The sequence below is a fragment of the Penaeus chinensis genome, chromosome 10, assembly GCF_019202785.1.
Source record: "Penaeus chinensis breed Huanghai No. 1 chromosome 10, ASM1920278v2, whole genome shotgun sequence".
Lineage (NCBI taxonomy): Eukaryota > Metazoa > Arthropoda > Malacostraca > Decapoda > Penaeidae > Penaeus > Penaeus chinensis.
The window spans coordinates 22,972,194-22,989,693 of record NC_061828.1 but is presented as its reverse complement, the minus strand read 5'-3'; the positions used below and the strand labels follow the sequence as shown (position 1 = coordinate 22,989,693).

The window sequence follows — 17,500 nt, the reverse complement described above, 5'->3', positions numbered from 1 at the left end:
GGCACCTTGTTCCTCTCGCTTGATGCCATTGCCAGTCTCGAACTCGAAGCTGTACACTCCTGATGCGTCAGGTCCCTCACGCTCGTCCTTCAGGATGGGAATGACTGGACCTGACTGCGCCCCGGGAATGCCATAGAACCTGGTCGGTGGTGGTCCGTAGTGGTCTGGGGCTGCAGCAGCCGTCGCCACAAAAAAAACGACGAACATCTGCGGTAAATTAACAACATGACAGTATCACAAGGCAAGATGAACAATGGCATGATTCTTCTCACAGCTGAAATTAAGCACGGTTCGGAACAATATCAGTGACGCATATTCAGTGCCTGAGAACCAACCAAGAACATGTTGGCGGAGTTGAAATCTGTCTGCCAGTTGCAGCATCGCGCTCCAGTTATATATACTAGGTGGCTCGAACTGCCTACACAGACTTCCTGTTTGCGTCAAGGTGAAGTTCCTCCCCACAGACAAAGTTTGATATATGCAATCATACCTCAGTTAGACTGTGGATATATCCATCTTTCGTATAAAGTGAATTGTAGCAGCAATCGCAACATGGGATCCTTTTATGGTTGCAGTTTTATTATGTAAGAGTGTGAAGGCAAACATTTAAAGACAAAAAAACTAGAGTAAAGAGTGGCACATGCGACTGTTGTGGTTTGCGTGATTTAATTGGCTTTTAGTCTCTAAACAATGCTATGTATATTTTAATTTCTTGATTTATTCAAATGACCTTTTATACTTTCAGATGCGACATCCATTATTATGTTTTAAACATTTAACAAATGGGTCCTTTTAACCGGCGCACAAACGCTTAAGGCCCTACTCGCCGGAGATGAGTTTGACATCCCTTTCCGCAGGCGTAAAGATGGTAATGATGAAGAAGAAAAGGAAGGCGATCACGGAAACACTCCGTGAGGAATATGATATAACATTGTAGGATTAAGTTACCCATTTGCTTTTGACTTTCATCAGTTCCAATCTATATACAATCTATAGTCGATGAAAAAAATCGAAAACTAGTCCCATGAAGAATGAAAGAATATACTAACTGCATGGTTAATTCATCATGAATACATGCAGAAAACACTGCAAGCGTTAGCACAGACACCCAGAGCACTATCATGGGTACCATTGACCGCTTTGTGCATGATCAGGGCCTGTTCAATGTGTAAAGGGAAGTGAAGACAAAATGAATGCCAACTTTAAAGTGAAAGGCGTTTATCCCTGCTCGACGATTGAAAAGGGACACCAGTTATCTGGTAAATCTAATCATGCTTGTGAAAAAAATGAATGGATTTGGTTTAAAGAAGGAACAAGGTTACCGATTTTTATGAGCGATAAAGTAATGACACCGAATTCTTGATCAGTAAATTCGTTTTCATGAATCTTATAATTTCTGACAAATGTTTATGAGAAAGGACGAGATAATTCCCATGATTGAAAACCGAGAATCTTGCGAACTAAAATCGGTAATTTTCCCCATTTCACACGAAGACAATGACGCAATCATTATTTTTACATTTCAAAAAGAAAAAATCAAATGCTCTGGAATCTGCTCATTAGTCTCTTCGCGTGCGAGATGAAGGCTATCAACTTGGGTAGTCTAGTTCTCATGAAATAAAAAGTGTTAGAATCCAATTCAGAAAGTTCTCGATTTCAGCCTAAAGCTGATTTCTTGGGTATGAATAATATTAGATAATATTGGTGGATCAAACTTTCCCTGAATTTACTGATCTTCCCTCTCGTAGTCTGCTCAGATTCAATAATTGTTCCTACTGTAGTGTCACACACACGTTTTTTATATACATCTATATATTAATCCAATTCAGAAAGTTCTCGATTTCAGCCTAAAGCTGATTTCTTGGGTATGAATAACATTGGATCATTATTAGCAGGTTAAAATTTCCCTGAATTGATTGATCTTCCCTCTCGTAGAATATATATATATATATATATATATATATATATATATATATATATATATATATATTCATATATATATACATATATGTGTGTGTGATTTAATAATTGTTCCAACTGTAGTGTCAAGCGCACACAAATGTATGTGTGTATGTATATATATGTATGTATATATATACTGTACATAAATATGTGTGTGTATATATATACTCTATATGTATGTATGTGTATATATGTATGTATATATGTACATATTGTACATGTATAAATATATAATGTATATTATGTGTATACATATATATATATATATATATATATATATATATATATATATATATATATCCTGTACACACATAAACATACATAAATATGTACATACAAATATACATATGCATATATATATATATATATATATATATATATATATATGTGTGTGTGTGTGTGTGTACATACTGTACATATATATATGTACACATATCCATTTATATATTGTACAATATATATATATACATATATGTTTACATATTTATATATACATATATATGCTTACGTATGTGTACATATATACATATATATATACATATTTATATATATATATATATGTGTGTGTGTGTGTGATTTATATATATACATATATATATATATATATATATATATATATATATATATATTTGTATATATATGTATGTATATATATGGATATGCATATTTTGTATAGATTATACATATATCAGAACCTTAGATAATGGAAGTATATACTTGAACCATTATATACTACTCAGAGATATTTAATGAAAAGAAATACTATTCATGGGTTTTTATATTCTGGTTATCCTTATATACAATAGGTTAAACTTCGATGCACATTATCAGAGCACATCATGGGTATCCATAGCTAGTCCGCGGGGCAGAGTAACGCCCGCTCAAGGCCGCAGCAGCTGCGTCCTCCCGACGAGCCTTCTCGATCTGGGCGATGGCGTGGGCGGGGAGAGGGTGGGGCGTGGGCAGCAGGTCGGACTCGACTCGGTAACCAGCGTCGTCGGCGACGAAAGAGACATCGGCGGAGGAGCCGTCGGGGAAAGTGAAACTGAGTAGAAAAGAGGGGAGACACTTTTAATATAGAATGACTGTTTGACTGAGAAATCAATGTCTGTAAACATGTACATTATATCAATATATATGGATGTTACTCACGACCATCCTCCTTGCATTGCCACTGCGCCAGACGGTCCTTGAGGGGCACCTTGTTCCTCTCGCTTGATGCCATTGCCAGTCTCGAACTCGAAGCTGTACACTCCTGATGCGTCAGGTCCCTCACGCTCGTCCTTCAGGATGGGAATGACTGGACCTGACTGCGCCCCGGGAATGCCATAGAACCTGGTCGGTGGTGGTCCGTAGTGGTCTGGGGCTGCAGCAGCCGTCGCCACAAAAAAAACGACGAACATCTGCGGTAAATTAACAACATGACAGTATCACAAGGCAAGATGAACAATGGCATGATTCTTCTCACAGCTGAAATTAAGCACGGTTCGGAACAATATCAGTGACGCATATTCAGTGCCTGAGAACCAACCAAGAACATGTTGGCGGAGTTGAAATCTGTCTGCCAGTTGCAGCATCGCGCTCCAGTTATATATACTAGGTGGCTCGAACTGCCTACACAGACTTCCTGTTTGCGTCAAGGTGAAGTTCCTCCCCACAGACAAAGTTTGATATATGCAATCATACCTCAGTTAGACTGTGGATATATCCATCTTTCGTATAAAGTGAATTGTAGCAGCAATCGCAACATGGGATCCTTTTATGGTTGCAGTTTTATTATGTAAGAGTGTGAAGGCAAACATTTAAAGACAAAAAAACTAGAGTAAAGAGTGGCACATGCGACTGTTGTGGTTTGCGTGATTTAATTGGCTTTTAGTCTCTAAACAATGCTATGTATATTTTAATTTCTTGATTTATTCAAATGACCTTTTATACTTTCAGATGCGACATCCATTATTATGTTTTAAACATTTAACAAATGGGTCCTTTTAACCGGCGCACAAACGCTTAAGGCCCTACTCGCCGGAGATGAGTTTGACATCCCTTTCCGCAGGCGTAAAGATGGTAATGATGAAGAAGAAAAGGAAGGCGATCACGGAAACACTCCGTGAGGAATATGATATAACATTGTAGGATTAAGTTACCCATTTGCTTTTGACTTTCATCAGTTCCAATCTATATACAATCTATAGTCGATGAAAAAAATCGAAAACTAGTCCCATGAAGAATGAAAGAATATACTAACTGCATGGTTAATTCATCATGAATACATGCAGAAAACACTGCAAGCGTTAGCACAGACACCCAGAGCACTATCATGGGTACCATTGACCGCTTTGTGCATGATCAGGGCCTGTTCAATGTGTAAAGGGAAGTGAAGACAAAATGAATGCCAACTTTAAAGTGAAAGGCGTTTATCCCTGCTCGACGATTGAAAAGGGACACCAGTTATCTGGTAAATCTAATCATGCTTGTGAAAAAAATGAATGGATTTGGTTTAAAGAAGGAACAAGGTTACCGATTTTTATGAGCGATAAAGTAATGACACCGAATTCTTGATCAGTAAATTCGTTTTCATGAATCTTATAATTTCTGACAAATGTTTATGAGAAAGGACGAGATAATTCCCATGATTGAAAACCGAGAATCTTGCGAACTAAAATCGGTAATTTTCCCCATTTCACACGAAGACAATGACGCAATCATTATTTTTACATTTCAAAAAGAAAAAATCAAATGCTCTGGAATCTGCTCATTAGTCTCTTCGCGTGCGAGATGAAGGCTATCAACTTGGGTAGTCTAGTTCTCATGAAATAAAAAGTGTTAGAATCCAATTCAGAAAGTTCTCGATTTCAGCCTTAAAGCTGATTTCTTGGGTATGAATAATATTAGATAATATTGGTGGATCAAACTTTCCCTGAATTTACTGATCTTCCCTCTCGTAGTCTGCTCAGATTCAATAATTGTTCCTACTGTAGTGTCACACACACGTTTTTTATATACATCTATATATTAATCCAATTCAGAAAGTTCTCGATTTCAGCCTAAAGCTGATTTCTTGGGTATGAATAACATTGGATCATTATTAGCAGGTTAAAATTTCCCTGAATTGATTGATCTTCCCTCTCGTAGAATATATATATATATATATATATATATATATATATATATATATATATATATATATATTCATATATATATACATATATGTGTGTGTGATTTAATAATTGTTCCAACTGTAGTGTCAAGCGCACACAAATGTATGTGTGTATGTATATATATGTATGTATATATATACTGTACATAAATATGTGTGTGTATATATATACTCTATATGTATGTATGTGTATATATGTATGTATATATGTACATATTGTACATGTATAAATATATAATGTATATTATGTGTATACATATATATATATATATATATATATATATATATATATATATATATATCCTGTACACACATAAACATACATAAATATGTACATACAAATATACATATGCATATATATATATATATATATATATATATATATATATATGTGTGTGTGTGTGTGTGTACATACTGTACATATATATATGTACACATATCCATTTATATATTGTACAATATATATATATACATATATGTTTACATATTTATATATACATATATATGCTTACGTATGTGTACATATATACATATATATATACATATTTATATATATATATATATGTGTGTGTGTGTGTGATTTATATATATACATATATATATATATATATATATATATATATATATATATATTTGTATATATATGTATGTATATATATGGATATGCATATTTTGTATAGATTATACATATATCAGAACCTTAGATAATGGAAGTATATACTTGAACCATTATATACTACTCAGAGATATTTAATGAAAAGAAATACTATTCATGGGTTTTTATATTCTGGTTATCCTTATATACAATAGGTTAAACTTCGATGCACATTATCAGAGCACATCATGGGTATCCATAGCTAGTCCGCGGGGCAGAGTAACGCCCGCTCAAGGCCGCAGCAGCTGCGTCCTCCCGACGAGCCTTCTCGATCTGGGCGATGGCGTGGGCGGGGAGAGGGTGGGGCGTGGGCAGCAGGTCGGACTCGACTCGGTAACCAGCGTCGTCGGCGACGAAAGAGACATCGGCGGAGGAGCCGTCGGGGAAAGTGAAACTGAGTAGAAAAGAGGGGAGACACTTTTAATATAGAATGACTGTTTGACTGAGAAATCAATGTCTGTAAACATGTACATTATATCAATATATATGGATGTTACTCACGACCATCCTCCTTGCATTGCCACTGCGCCAGACGGTCCTTGAGGGACACCTTGTTCCTCACGCTTGATGCCATTTCCGGTCTCAAACTCAAAGCTCTACACTCCTGATGCGTCAGGTCTCTCATGCTCGTCCTTCAGGATGGGAATGACTGGACCTGACTGCGCCCCGGGATATGCCATAGAACCTGGTCGGAGGTGGTCCGTAGTGGTCTGGGGCTGCGGCAGACATCGCCACCAAAGCGCAGATGAAGATCTGTGGAATTGAGTTTAGAGTAAATATCATAAAAGGGGAAGTTTGCTTTCATTCTCAACAGATATTTCTCATGGTTTAATCCAAACTTTGGATTTATCAGGCACAAATATTCATTGCCTGTGAACTTACCACGAACATGTTGATAGACTAGATTTCAGTATGCCAAGGGTAGCATCGCGCTCCAGTTATATATACCAGCGGCCTCTTACTGCCTGCAAGGTCTCCCTGTGTTCACCAAGGTGAACAGATTATCTTGTAGATATATGTGGAAAGTTATAGTCAGATTTCAGGTATATGATATGTACAGATGTGGAAGTCATTATTCCAAATACCTTAGAAGGGAGTTTCATTCACTTGAAGATACACTGGAAAGGATATCCATAGAATTTAGTTGTCAAAATGGCTACAATGGAAGTAGAAATAAACGATATAAGGATAATAGTAATGATAATGATGCAATAAAAATGCTTAAATGAGAAAAAAAAACGACAATAATAATACCATAGACAATATAACTCATTTCAAAATCATCAACCATATTGTTGATCATTCTCAGCTACCCGATATTCACGAGAGATTCATGAGGGAAATTTGCGTTTCTTTTAGAGTATTCATTAAGAAGCGTATGGAAATCATTTCGAGATATATTCAGTGACACTAGCATATGGTAAGATATGTGGTATACGCATGCACACACGCACATTCATGTACATTTATATACACAGACACACATATATGCAAAAATATATACACATACACACACTGTCGTGCGCGCGTTATACTGTATATATAATTTGCTTTAACAAATATCAGTATCATCAATATAGTTTATTATTCTTATTATCATTCCATATGTTTCATTATTACTAGTATTGCTGTTGACAGTGAACTATAACGGGGAAAGCAAATTGTATACAGCCAAAAGCTTTAGGAGGACGAGGCACATGATGTGTGTGCAGTATATATATATATATATATATATATATATATATATATATATATATATGAATGTATGCATAAATATATGAATATATATATACATATATATACACATGTGTGTATGTGTGTGTGGATAGATAGACAATGTGTGCACACACACACACACATATATATATACATATATATATATATATATAGATATATATATTTATATATATATATATATATATCTGTATGTGTTTATTACCAACAGATATCATATTAATTATACATAAAAAAGGCGCACATAACAACACTCTTTTGTGTGCTTTATATATTCATAAATATACAAATATATGGTTGTGTATATGAAATGATCAATATACACATACACACACATATATATCTATATATGTATAGTATATATATACATATATATGTGTGCGTGTATACATACATGCATATATATATATATATATATATATATATATATATATGTGTGTGTGTGTGTGTGTGGGTGTGTGGAGGAATCATATTTAAAAGATCTCTAATGGAAGATATTAGCAAGATGTTGTGCGACAAATAAGTGAGCGACTTGCAATTCGGACAGTAGATGGTTGTGGGCGTTCAGGTGTTCAGTCTCGTTCAGTGGCGAGGAAAAAGGTTTGTGACGTGGCTATCCGTGACATGGCCAAGGAGGCCACTAAGTAGGGATTCATAGTCTCGTTTGGTCGCTCCTGGACATCCATACAGGGATAAGGTTAATTCATTTGTTATTTGGATTGACGGAGAAATCTGACTTTATTTTGGATTCATATATATATATATATATATATAGTATATAATAATGACTTAAAATTAGGTAAATGACGTAGAGGTTCGTTTATTTTCGGGGATTTATCTCTATATAGGACCTACTTCTGTCAAGGGCCGGACAGGAGGGGCGCTTCCATTTTCCACGCTTCATATCCTGCCCTGTTGAGAGTGTGGACGAAAAGGAGTTAACGGAAGCAGGGAAACCGAAGCTGGAATTGAAACTGAAACTATGAATTTGTGAAAGTGGAATAATTGGGAAGTACAATCATTTTGTGTGAAATACTGTATATTTTAGAAGTGTAATAAATAATTGTTTCGATTTAACCCGAGACTAAACCAGTCCAATTAATAAGAACCTACTTATTCACAATATATATATGTATAATACAAACACACACACATATATATACATATATGAGAGTTTTCCCTAGTTGGAGTTATCTCTCCAAATAGAACTAAAGAACGGCTTAGTGCAATCATACATCTATTTTTTTCGTCTTTGTATTGATAACACTTAACTCATATCTTGATATTGCACAAATGTAATCTTTTACTATGTTAACGTATTATAGAGGTGGTATATATTGCTCCAAATGAAAGCAGATATATCATTATTTGCTTTATTACTTCTTTTTATGTACACAATACATTCAATTTATTTTCATATTTTAAGATCATGCTAAGGGTATCCATAGGTAGTCCGCGGGGCAGAGTAACGCCCGCTCAAGGCCGCAGCAGCTGCGTCCTCCCGACGAGCCTTCTCGATCTGGGCGATGGCGTGGGCGGGGAGGGGAGGGGGCGTGGGCAGCAGGTCGGACTCGACGCGGTAACCAGCGTCGTCGGCGACGAAAGACACGACAGCGGGAGAGCCGTCGGGGAAAGTGAAACTAAACAGAAAAGGAGGGAGGAATGCTAAGTCACAAAGAAATTAAATCTTATTCAATTAAGATTGAATGCATAGTTATGTATGTGCGAGCTATAAAATCCACAAAAGCATTAAAAGAAAAAAAAAATCAAAACATATCATGCTTTGTACTCACGACCATCCTCCTTGCATTGCCACTGCGCCAGACGGTCCTTGAGGGGCACCTTGTTCCTCACGCTTAATGCCATTGCCGGTCTCGAACTCGAAGCTGTACACTCCAGATGCGTCAGGTCCCTCACGCTCGTCCTTCAGGATGGGAATGACTGGACCTGAATACGCCCCGGGAATGCCATAGAACCCGGTCGGAGGTGGTCCGTAGTGGTCTGGGGCTGCGGCAACCACCGCCACCAAAGCACATACTAAAATCTGCGAAATTGTCATATCATATAGCACCTGGAGGGAAGATAATGCAATTTCATGAAATTTTGTGAAGTTGAACAAAGTCAAGTTTTTATTTTATCCAAATCCGATTGATCCTCCGAGGAAAGATATGCACTGCCTGAGAACTCACTGAGAACATGTCGAAAGGGTCGGGATACTGTGTCAGTGTGGCACCGCTCCAGTTATATAGCAGGGGACGCCATTGGCCTAACGGACTTCCTGCCTTCGTCAAGGTGAGACCCACGCTTCGTGCTCCTTTCATCCCTTCTCTTAACATTTTTTTTATCTTACTATATATCAAGGAAACCTGCGGAAATTTTGTTAATTTTCTACGATGTGAAATTCTATAAAGGTAATCCCTGCAACCTTCGTAGATGTGTATTCGCATCATATGGTGACGTAGGCAATAAGGATCAAATTAGCATCAAAGTAAGGAAACGTCAACCTTAGTTTGTGTTCATACGCTCCCCTACGAACATTCAGCACACAGCACACACGCAAGAGCTACATTTCTCTGTCGATCTCCCTTTATCAATTTTTCCCATTTATCATTTAGTTGACTAAGTATGAGGAAAAGTTAACTACCTTTAAAAAGAATACACATTATTTATTAATCGAAAAATATTATATATCCAAAATGCAAAGCCAGTCGCATAAATTAATATGCGAATAATGCAACAAATGGGTTCTCTATAATCCAATATAATAACTATACTACCTTGAATATCCATTTGTTACTTCTAACAAGTAGCTTGCAACTTAACTCTAAATGCTAACATGAAAACCAAAATGTAATTTCAATTTAAGCAAATTGTTATTAATTATAAAAGTAGAACAGATAATTTTAATACTTTAGATAATTATAAACAATAAGTAAAGGAAAATATTTTTCACAGGCAATTATATAGATGTACATAAATAAAAAATAAATAGATAGATATATAGATAGATCAATAAATATAGATAAATAGATATATAAATAAATATAGATATGTATATATATATATATATATTGATATTATGCACTTACAGTATGTGCGTATATTTATATATATATATATATATATATATATATACACATATACATACATATACATATATTTACATATATATATACATATATATACTTATATGCATGTATATGTGTATGTGTTATGTATATATACATATATGTATTATGCATATATACATATATATATATATATACTGTGTATGTATGTGTATATATATGTGTATATATGTGTATGAGTATATATGTGTGTTTTTCTATTTATATAATTTCATATATAAGCAGTCCAAAATCGGTTTTCAGATGCTCGGATATGGGATTGTCATCCTATATATATGTTTGTGTATGTGTGTGTATGTGTGTGCGCGCGCGTCTGTGTGATATACATATACATATATATGTGTGTATAGATATAATGGTTTATAAATATATACAAATATAGATACATATAACACACACACATTATAGGTGAGTGTGTGTGTGTGTGTGTGTGTGTGTGTGTGTGTGTGTGTGTGTGTGTGTGTGTGTGTCATACTGTGTGTACACATACATAAACATACTGAATTTCCGATGCCAGTGTTTAGTTTTTATTTAAAATAGAAGGAACTTTATAGTAATGAGCATTGCATGGCCGTTATCTTTTTTTCTGGAGTAAAGTTTATATTTTAGACATAGATAAAAAGAAAAGAAAAATATATACATATTTTGTTTATAAATAACTCGTTCTTTATTATACAGTGCATTAAACTTTGATACACATGTTCATAGCAAATTATGGATATCCATAGGTAGTCCGCGGGACGGAATAACGCCCGATCAAGGCCGCAGCAGCTGCGTCCTCCCGACAAGCCTTCTCAATCTGGGCGATGGCGTGGGCGGGGAGGGGAGGGGGCGTGGGCAGTAGGTCGGACTCGACGCGGTAACCAGCGTCGTCGGCGACGAAAGTCACGTCGGCGGGAAAGCCGTCGGGGAAATGAAACTGAGGGGGAAACATGATTAACCGGCGTCAGATATTAATGTTGGGAATCTACATTCAAACCAACACTGCAAGCTAAACTGTATTTCAAGACGTGAAGTGATACTGATTTGCGAACAATTGTCATTGAAAAGTATCATGTATTATACCAAATCATCCATTATTCACGACCATCCTCCGTGCATTGCCACTGCGCCAGATTGCCATTGCCAGTCTCGAACTCGAAGCTGTACACTCCAGACGTATCAGGTCCTTCACGCTCGTCCTTCAGGATGGGAATGACTGGATCTGAATACCATAGAATGCCATAGAACCCGGTCGGAGGTAGTCCGTAGTGGTCTGGGGCTGCAGCGGCCGTCGCCACCAAAAAGCCGACGAACATCTGCGGAAAATTAAGAACATAGTATCTGTATCACAAGGCCAGATAAACAATGGCATTTTTCTTCTCATAATTAAAAATTAATCACAGTTCGGAACAGTATCAGTGACAGATACTGTGTTCTTGATACTCATGGGCGTTCAGTTGTTCAGTCTCGTTCAGTGGCGAGGAAAAAGGTTCGTAACATGGCTACATGGCCAAGGTGGCCACTAAGCAGGGATTCATTGTCTCGTTTAGTCGCTCTAGGACATCCATACAGGGATAAGGTTAATTCATTTATTTGGATCGATGGAGAAATCTGACTTAATTTTTGGATTCATATATTCATATAGAATTTAATAATGACTTAGAAATAGATAAATGACGTAAAGGTTCATTTATTTTCGGGGATTTATCTCTATATAGGGACCTACTTTTGTCAAGGGCCGGACAGGAGGGGCGCTTCCATTTTCCCCGCTTCATATCCTGCCCTGTTTAGAGTGTGGCCGAAAAGGAGTTAACGGAAGCAGGGAAATCGAAGCTGGAATTGAAACTGAAACTATAATTTTGTACAAGTGGAAAATTGGGGAGTACAGTAATTTTGTGTGAAATACTGTATATTTTAGAAGTGTAATAAATATACGAGGATGAATTGTTTCGATTTAACCCGAGACTAAACCAGTCCAATTAATAAGAACCTACTTATTCATAGTATATATATGTATCATACAAACACACACACATATATATACATATATGAGAGAGAGTTTTCCCTTTTATCGTGTTCCCCTGAGTTATCTCTCCAACTAGAACTAAAGAACGGTTGAGTGCAATCATACATCTATTATTTTCGTCTTTGCATTGATTACACTTAAATCATAATTTGATACTGCACAAATGTTTAATCAAATGTAATTCTTTACTATGTTAACGTATTATAGAGGTGGTATATATTGCTCCAAATGAAAGCAGATATATCACTATTTGCTTTATTACTTCGTTTTATATACACAATACATTAAATTTATATTCATATTTTAAGATCATGCTAAGGGTATCCATAGGTAGTCCGCGGGGCAGAGTAACGCCCGCTCAAGGCCGCAGCAGCTGCGTCCTCCCGACGAGCCTTCTCGATCTGGGCGATGGCGTGGGCGGGGAGGGGAGGGGGCGTGGGCAGCAGGTCGGACTCGACGCGGTAACCAGCGTCGTCGGCGACGAAAGACACGACAGCGGGAGAGCCGTCGGGGAAAGTGAAACTAAACAGAAAAGGCGGGAGGAATGCTAAGTCACAAAGAAATTAAAGCTTAATTTAATTTAGACTGGATGCGTAGTTATGTATGTACGAGCAATACAATCCACAAAATCATTGACAAAAAAATCAAAAATCATGCATTGTACTCACGACCATCCTCCTTGCATGGCCACTGCGCCATACGGTCCTCGAAGGGCACCTTCGAGGACGTATATATATGTGTATATATGTATATATACATGTCTATGTGTGTATATATATATTGAATGAAAGTATAATATATATATATGTGTGTGTGTATGTATGTTTATATGTATATATATAAAGTATATACATATATATGTATGTATGTATGTATATATACATATATAATATATATGCATACATACATACTATATATACATATAAAAATAAACTGTGTATATATATGTATATATATGTTGGTATACATACATACATACATATATACATATATACATGTATATATATAGAGAGAGAGGCAGATATATAGTACAGATATGTGTGCGCGCGCCATTTATTCCACAGCAGGACATAGGCCTCCCTCAATCCACTCTTGCCTGATTGGATACCCTTCCTAATCAACCGCGGCGGCGACTTTCCCTATGACACTTGCATATTTCGTATTTATATATATATACATACACAAGTATACACACACACACACACACACACATGTTTATGTATATGTATGTGTGTGTTTTTGTATGTATGCATGTATGTTTAATATATCATCAAGGGCAGATAGTTCAGATTTGAACACACATATATATATACAAATCTATATACTTACATATATACATACATGCACACACAGGTACACACATTTATGTGTGTGTGTGTGTGTGTGTGTGTGTGTGTGTGTGTGCACACCAACATATATAGTTATGTATATATCTGTGTGTGTATGTGTTTGTATGTATGCATGTATGTTATATATTTATATTATCATCATCAAGGAGAGATAGCTCAGAATTGACTAATCATCTGTATGTCTCTCGTGACCACACGCAACGCAGCAATTTTGTTGCTGATATTCCAGCAGCTGTCGCCAAGTGGCGAGGTCCTTCACGCTAATCCAAGTTTTTCTTTGAGATAATGAGTTACTGAAGTAGGTTCCCGTTGCTTTCTTCAGTAGCAATATTTATACTACGATCCTTGACCATTGACCATGACCTAGTTCTCCTGCTCAGCATTGCGTGGTTCAGCCAGTGAGTACTCTCTCTGCTCTTGCTTGTAATCCACATTTACCACTTGCAAACCATGGCTACACGTATTCCTGATCGGGTTTCCTGCAGGCATTCGAGGTGAAGTCCCTTGCCAGGGGAACAGCGCGCCTGTAGGTGATTCGAATTCTCGAACACAGTCTTTGAGTCCGATATTCTAACCACTCGGCCACCGCGGCCTGATATATATATATATGTGTGTGTGTGTGTGTGTGTGTGTGTGTGTGTGTGTGTGTGTGTGCGTGCGTGTGTGTGTGTGTGTGATCACACATATATACTTAACACACATACCGTACATAGACAAACAAGCAGATGTATACGTATAAAGACGGATGGACTGATAGATAGATATATGCCTACACACCTTTATTTTAATGAAAATATATAGGTATACACAGGACACATGCATAAAGACATTTATGGATCTATATATATATATATATATATATATATATATATATATATATGCATATGCTTGTGTATATATATTTTACTTATGAAATGTAACCCTTTTTGCCATGTGTTAAGCATCAAGTTCAAAACTGAAATTTGGTTAATCGCAATAACAATGAAGTATCTTCCCCGTAGAAAATGTATGTGTAAATTTGGATTTTTTCCTAATTTCATGTAGTACATGACTAGCATATCAAATCTATTCCTTTGATATATTGCTGCATTATAAAGAAGCACATACTGGTCCAAGTGAAAAAGATATATAACGTATTGCTTTATTTTCTCTTCTTATATACAGTACTTTAGAATTCTATACATATTTTAAGATCATACTATGGGTATCCATAGCTAGTCCGAGGAACGGTGTAACGCCCGCTCAAGGCAGCAGCAGCTGCGTCCTCCCGACGAGCCTTCTCGATCTGGGCGATGGCGTGGGCGGGGAGAGGAGGGGGCGTGGGCAGTAGGTCAGACTCGACGCGGTAACCAGCGTCGTCGGCAACGAAAGAGACATCAGCGGGGGAGCCGTCGGGGAAAGTGAAACTGAGCAGAAAGGAGGGAGGCATGATAAGGTGATATCAGACACAAATTCACATAAGCACAGCTTCCCCAAAACTGGTAAAATCGATGTCTGTAGGCAAGTATAAGGTACAAAAGACATATACTATCATACCAACTTACCGATTAGAAAAATATTTCAATACAAACTATGCTTTGTACTCACGACCATCCTCCTTGCATTGCCACTGCGCCAGACGGACCTTGAGGGGCACCTTGTTCCTCTCGCTTGATGCCATTGCCAGTCTCGAACTCGAAGCTGTACACTCCTGATGCGTCAGGTCCCTCACGCTCGTCCTTCAGGATGGGAATGACTGGACCTGACTGCGCCCCGGGAATGCCATAGAACCTGGTCGGAGGTGGTCCGTAGTGGTCTGGGGTTGCAGCAGCCGTTGCCACAAAAAAAAAACGACGAACATCTGCGGTAAATTAAGAACATGACAGTATCACAAGGCCAGATGAACAATGGCATGATTCTTCTCACAACTGAAATTAAGCACGGTTCGGAACAATATCAGTGACGCATATTCAGTGCCTGAGAACCAACCAAGAACATGTTGGCGGAGTTGAAATCTGTATGCCAGTTGCAGGGTCGCGCTCCAGTTATATATACTAGGTGGCTCGAACTGCCTACACGGACTTCCTGTTTGCGTCAAGGTGAAGTTCCTCCCCACAGACAAAGTTTGATATTTGCAATCATACCTCAGTTAGACTATGGATATGTCCATCTTTCGTATAAAGTGAATTGTAGCAACAATCGCAACATGGAGTTCCTTTTATGGTTGCAATTCTATTAAGTGAGAATGTGAAGACAAACATTTAAAAACAAAACCCTAGAGTAAAGAGTGGCACATGCGACTGTTGTGGTTTGCGTGATATAATTGGCTTTTAGTCTCTAAACAATGCTATGTATATTTTAATTTCTTGATTTATTCAAATGACCTTTTATACTTTCAGATGCGACATCCATTATTATGTTTTAAACATTTAACAAATGGGTCCTTTTAACCGGCGCACAAACGCTTTACGCCCTACTCGCCGGAGATGAGTTTGACATCCCTGGCCGCAGGCGTAAAGATGAGATGATGAAGATGAAAAGGAAGGCGATCACGGAAACACTCCGTGAGAAATATGATATAACATTGAAGGATTAAGTAACCCATTTGCCTTTGACTTTCATCAGTTTCAATCTTTATGCAGTGTATACAGTCGATGAAAAAAATAGAAACTTTGAAGTGAAAGGCGTTTATCCCGTTGCAACTAATGAAAAAAGGACACTCTGTTATCTGCTAAATCCAATCATGCTTGTAAAAAAATGAAAGGGTTTAGTTTAAAGAAGGAACAAGGTTACCGATTTTCATGAGCGATAAAGTAATGAAACCGAATTCTTGATCAGCAAATTCGCAAATGCTCTGGAATCTGCTCATTACTTTATTCACGTGCGAGATGAAGGCTATCAACTTGGGTAGACTAGTTCTTATGAAATAAAAAGTGTTAGAATCCAATTCAGAAAGTTTTCAATTTCAGCCTAAAGCTGATTTCTTGGGTATGAATAATATTAGATAATATTGGTGGATCAAACTTTCCCTGAATTTACTGATCTTCCCTCTCGTAGTCTGCTCAGATTCAATAATTGTTCTTACTGTAGTGTCACACACGTTTTTATTATACATATATATATTTACATTATATGTATGTGTATATATACATGTATATATACTGTACATAATGTATACATATATATATGTATGTATGTTGGTGTGATTATATACTGTACATGTATATATATACATATACTGTACATATATACATATATATATACATATACTGTACATGTATACATATATATACATATACTATACATATATACATATATATACATATATATTTATACATATATACTGTACATATATATATACATATGTACATATACATACATATATATATACTGTACATGTATATCTACATATATATACTGTACAGTGTGTATATATATACATATATATGTTTACATATGTATATATACTTATTTGTACATACACACGCACACACATATATATATATATATATATATATATATATATTA

General features: G+C 36.6%; 4 protein-coding genes across 4 annotated transcripts in view; all 4 read right to left on the bottom strand.

Annotated features, from left to right (window-relative positions):
- The window catches only part of LOC125029893 (larval cuticle protein LCP-17-like), a 1,181-nt gene extending 837 nt beyond the window's left edge, over positions 1–344 (bottom strand). Inside the window, exons 1-2 of the mRNA XM_047620077.1 lie at positions 336–344; positions 1–207 (exon numbers count right to left, since the gene is read on the bottom strand). The exon at positions 1–207 is cut by the window's left edge and continues 44 nt beyond it. Coding sequence (XP_047476033.1) covers positions 1–207; positions 336–344 — 216 coding nt within the window. The remainder of the gene's footprint in view (positions 208–335) is intronic.
- Positions 345–2,799: 2,455 nt separating this feature from the next.
- Positions 2,800–3,502, bottom strand: LOC125029892 (cuticle protein AM1199-like). The gene is made up of 3 exons (XM_047620075.1): positions 3,494–3,502; positions 3,115–3,365; positions 2,800–3,007 (listed from the first exon to the last, which is right to left on the bottom strand). The coding sequence occupies exons 1-3, from the start codon at positions 3,500–3,502 to the stop codon at positions 2,800–2,802; spliced, it is 468 nt and encodes a 155-aa protein (XP_047476031.1).
- Positions 3,503–5,960: 2,458 nt separating this feature from the next.
- Positions 5,961–6,665, bottom strand: LOC125029891 (cuticle protein AM1199-like). The gene is made up of 4 exons (XM_047620074.1): positions 6,657–6,665; positions 6,435–6,527; positions 6,276–6,370; positions 5,961–6,168 (listed from the first exon to the last, which is right to left on the bottom strand). The coding sequence occupies exons 1-4, from the start codon at positions 6,663–6,665 to the stop codon at positions 5,961–5,963; spliced, it is 405 nt and encodes a 134-aa protein (XP_047476030.1).
- A 2,275-nt stretch (positions 6,666–8,940) lies between these two features.
- Positions 8,941–9,829, bottom strand: LOC125029890 (endocuticle structural glycoprotein SgAbd-2-like). The gene is made up of 3 exons (XM_047620073.1): positions 9,698–9,829; positions 9,302–9,579; positions 8,941–9,148 (listed from the first exon to the last, which is right to left on the bottom strand). The coding sequence occupies exons 1-3, from the start codon at positions 9,827–9,829 to the stop codon at positions 8,941–8,943; spliced, it is 618 nt and encodes a 205-aa protein (XP_047476029.1).
- Between the last annotated feature and the right edge of the window lie 7,671 nt (positions 9,830–17,500).

Excerpts from the sequence above, each read along its gene's own strand:
- LOC125029891 (XM_047620074.1), bottom strand. Across the intron at positions 6,371-6,434 it reads ATGGCATATCCCGGGGCGCA|AGCTTTGAGTTTGAGACCGG; the intron begins GTCAGGTCCAGT and ends TCAGGAGTGTAG. Across the intron at positions 6,169-6,275 it reads GCAATGCAAGGAGGATGGTC|TTTCACTTTCCCCGACGGCT; the intron begins GTGAGTAACATC and ends TTTTCTACTCAG.
- LOC125029890 (XM_047620073.1), bottom strand. The coding sequence starts at position 9,829 with ATGAAAGGAGCACGAAGCGTGGGTCTCACCTTGACGAAGGCAGGAAGT. Across the intron at positions 9,580-9,697 it reads ACCCTTTCGACATGTTCTCA|GTGCTATATGATATGACAAT; the intron begins GTGAGTTCTCAG and ends TCTTCCCTCCAG. Across the intron at positions 9,149-9,301 it reads GCAATGCAAGGAGGATGGTC|TTTCACTTTCCCCGACGGCT; the intron begins GTGAGTACAAAG and ends TTTTCTGTTTAG.
- LOC125029892 (XM_047620075.1), bottom strand. Across the intron at positions 3,008-3,114 it reads GCAATGCAAGGAGGATGGTC|TTTCACTTTCCCCGACGGCT; the intron begins GTGAGTAACATC and ends TTTTCTACTCAG.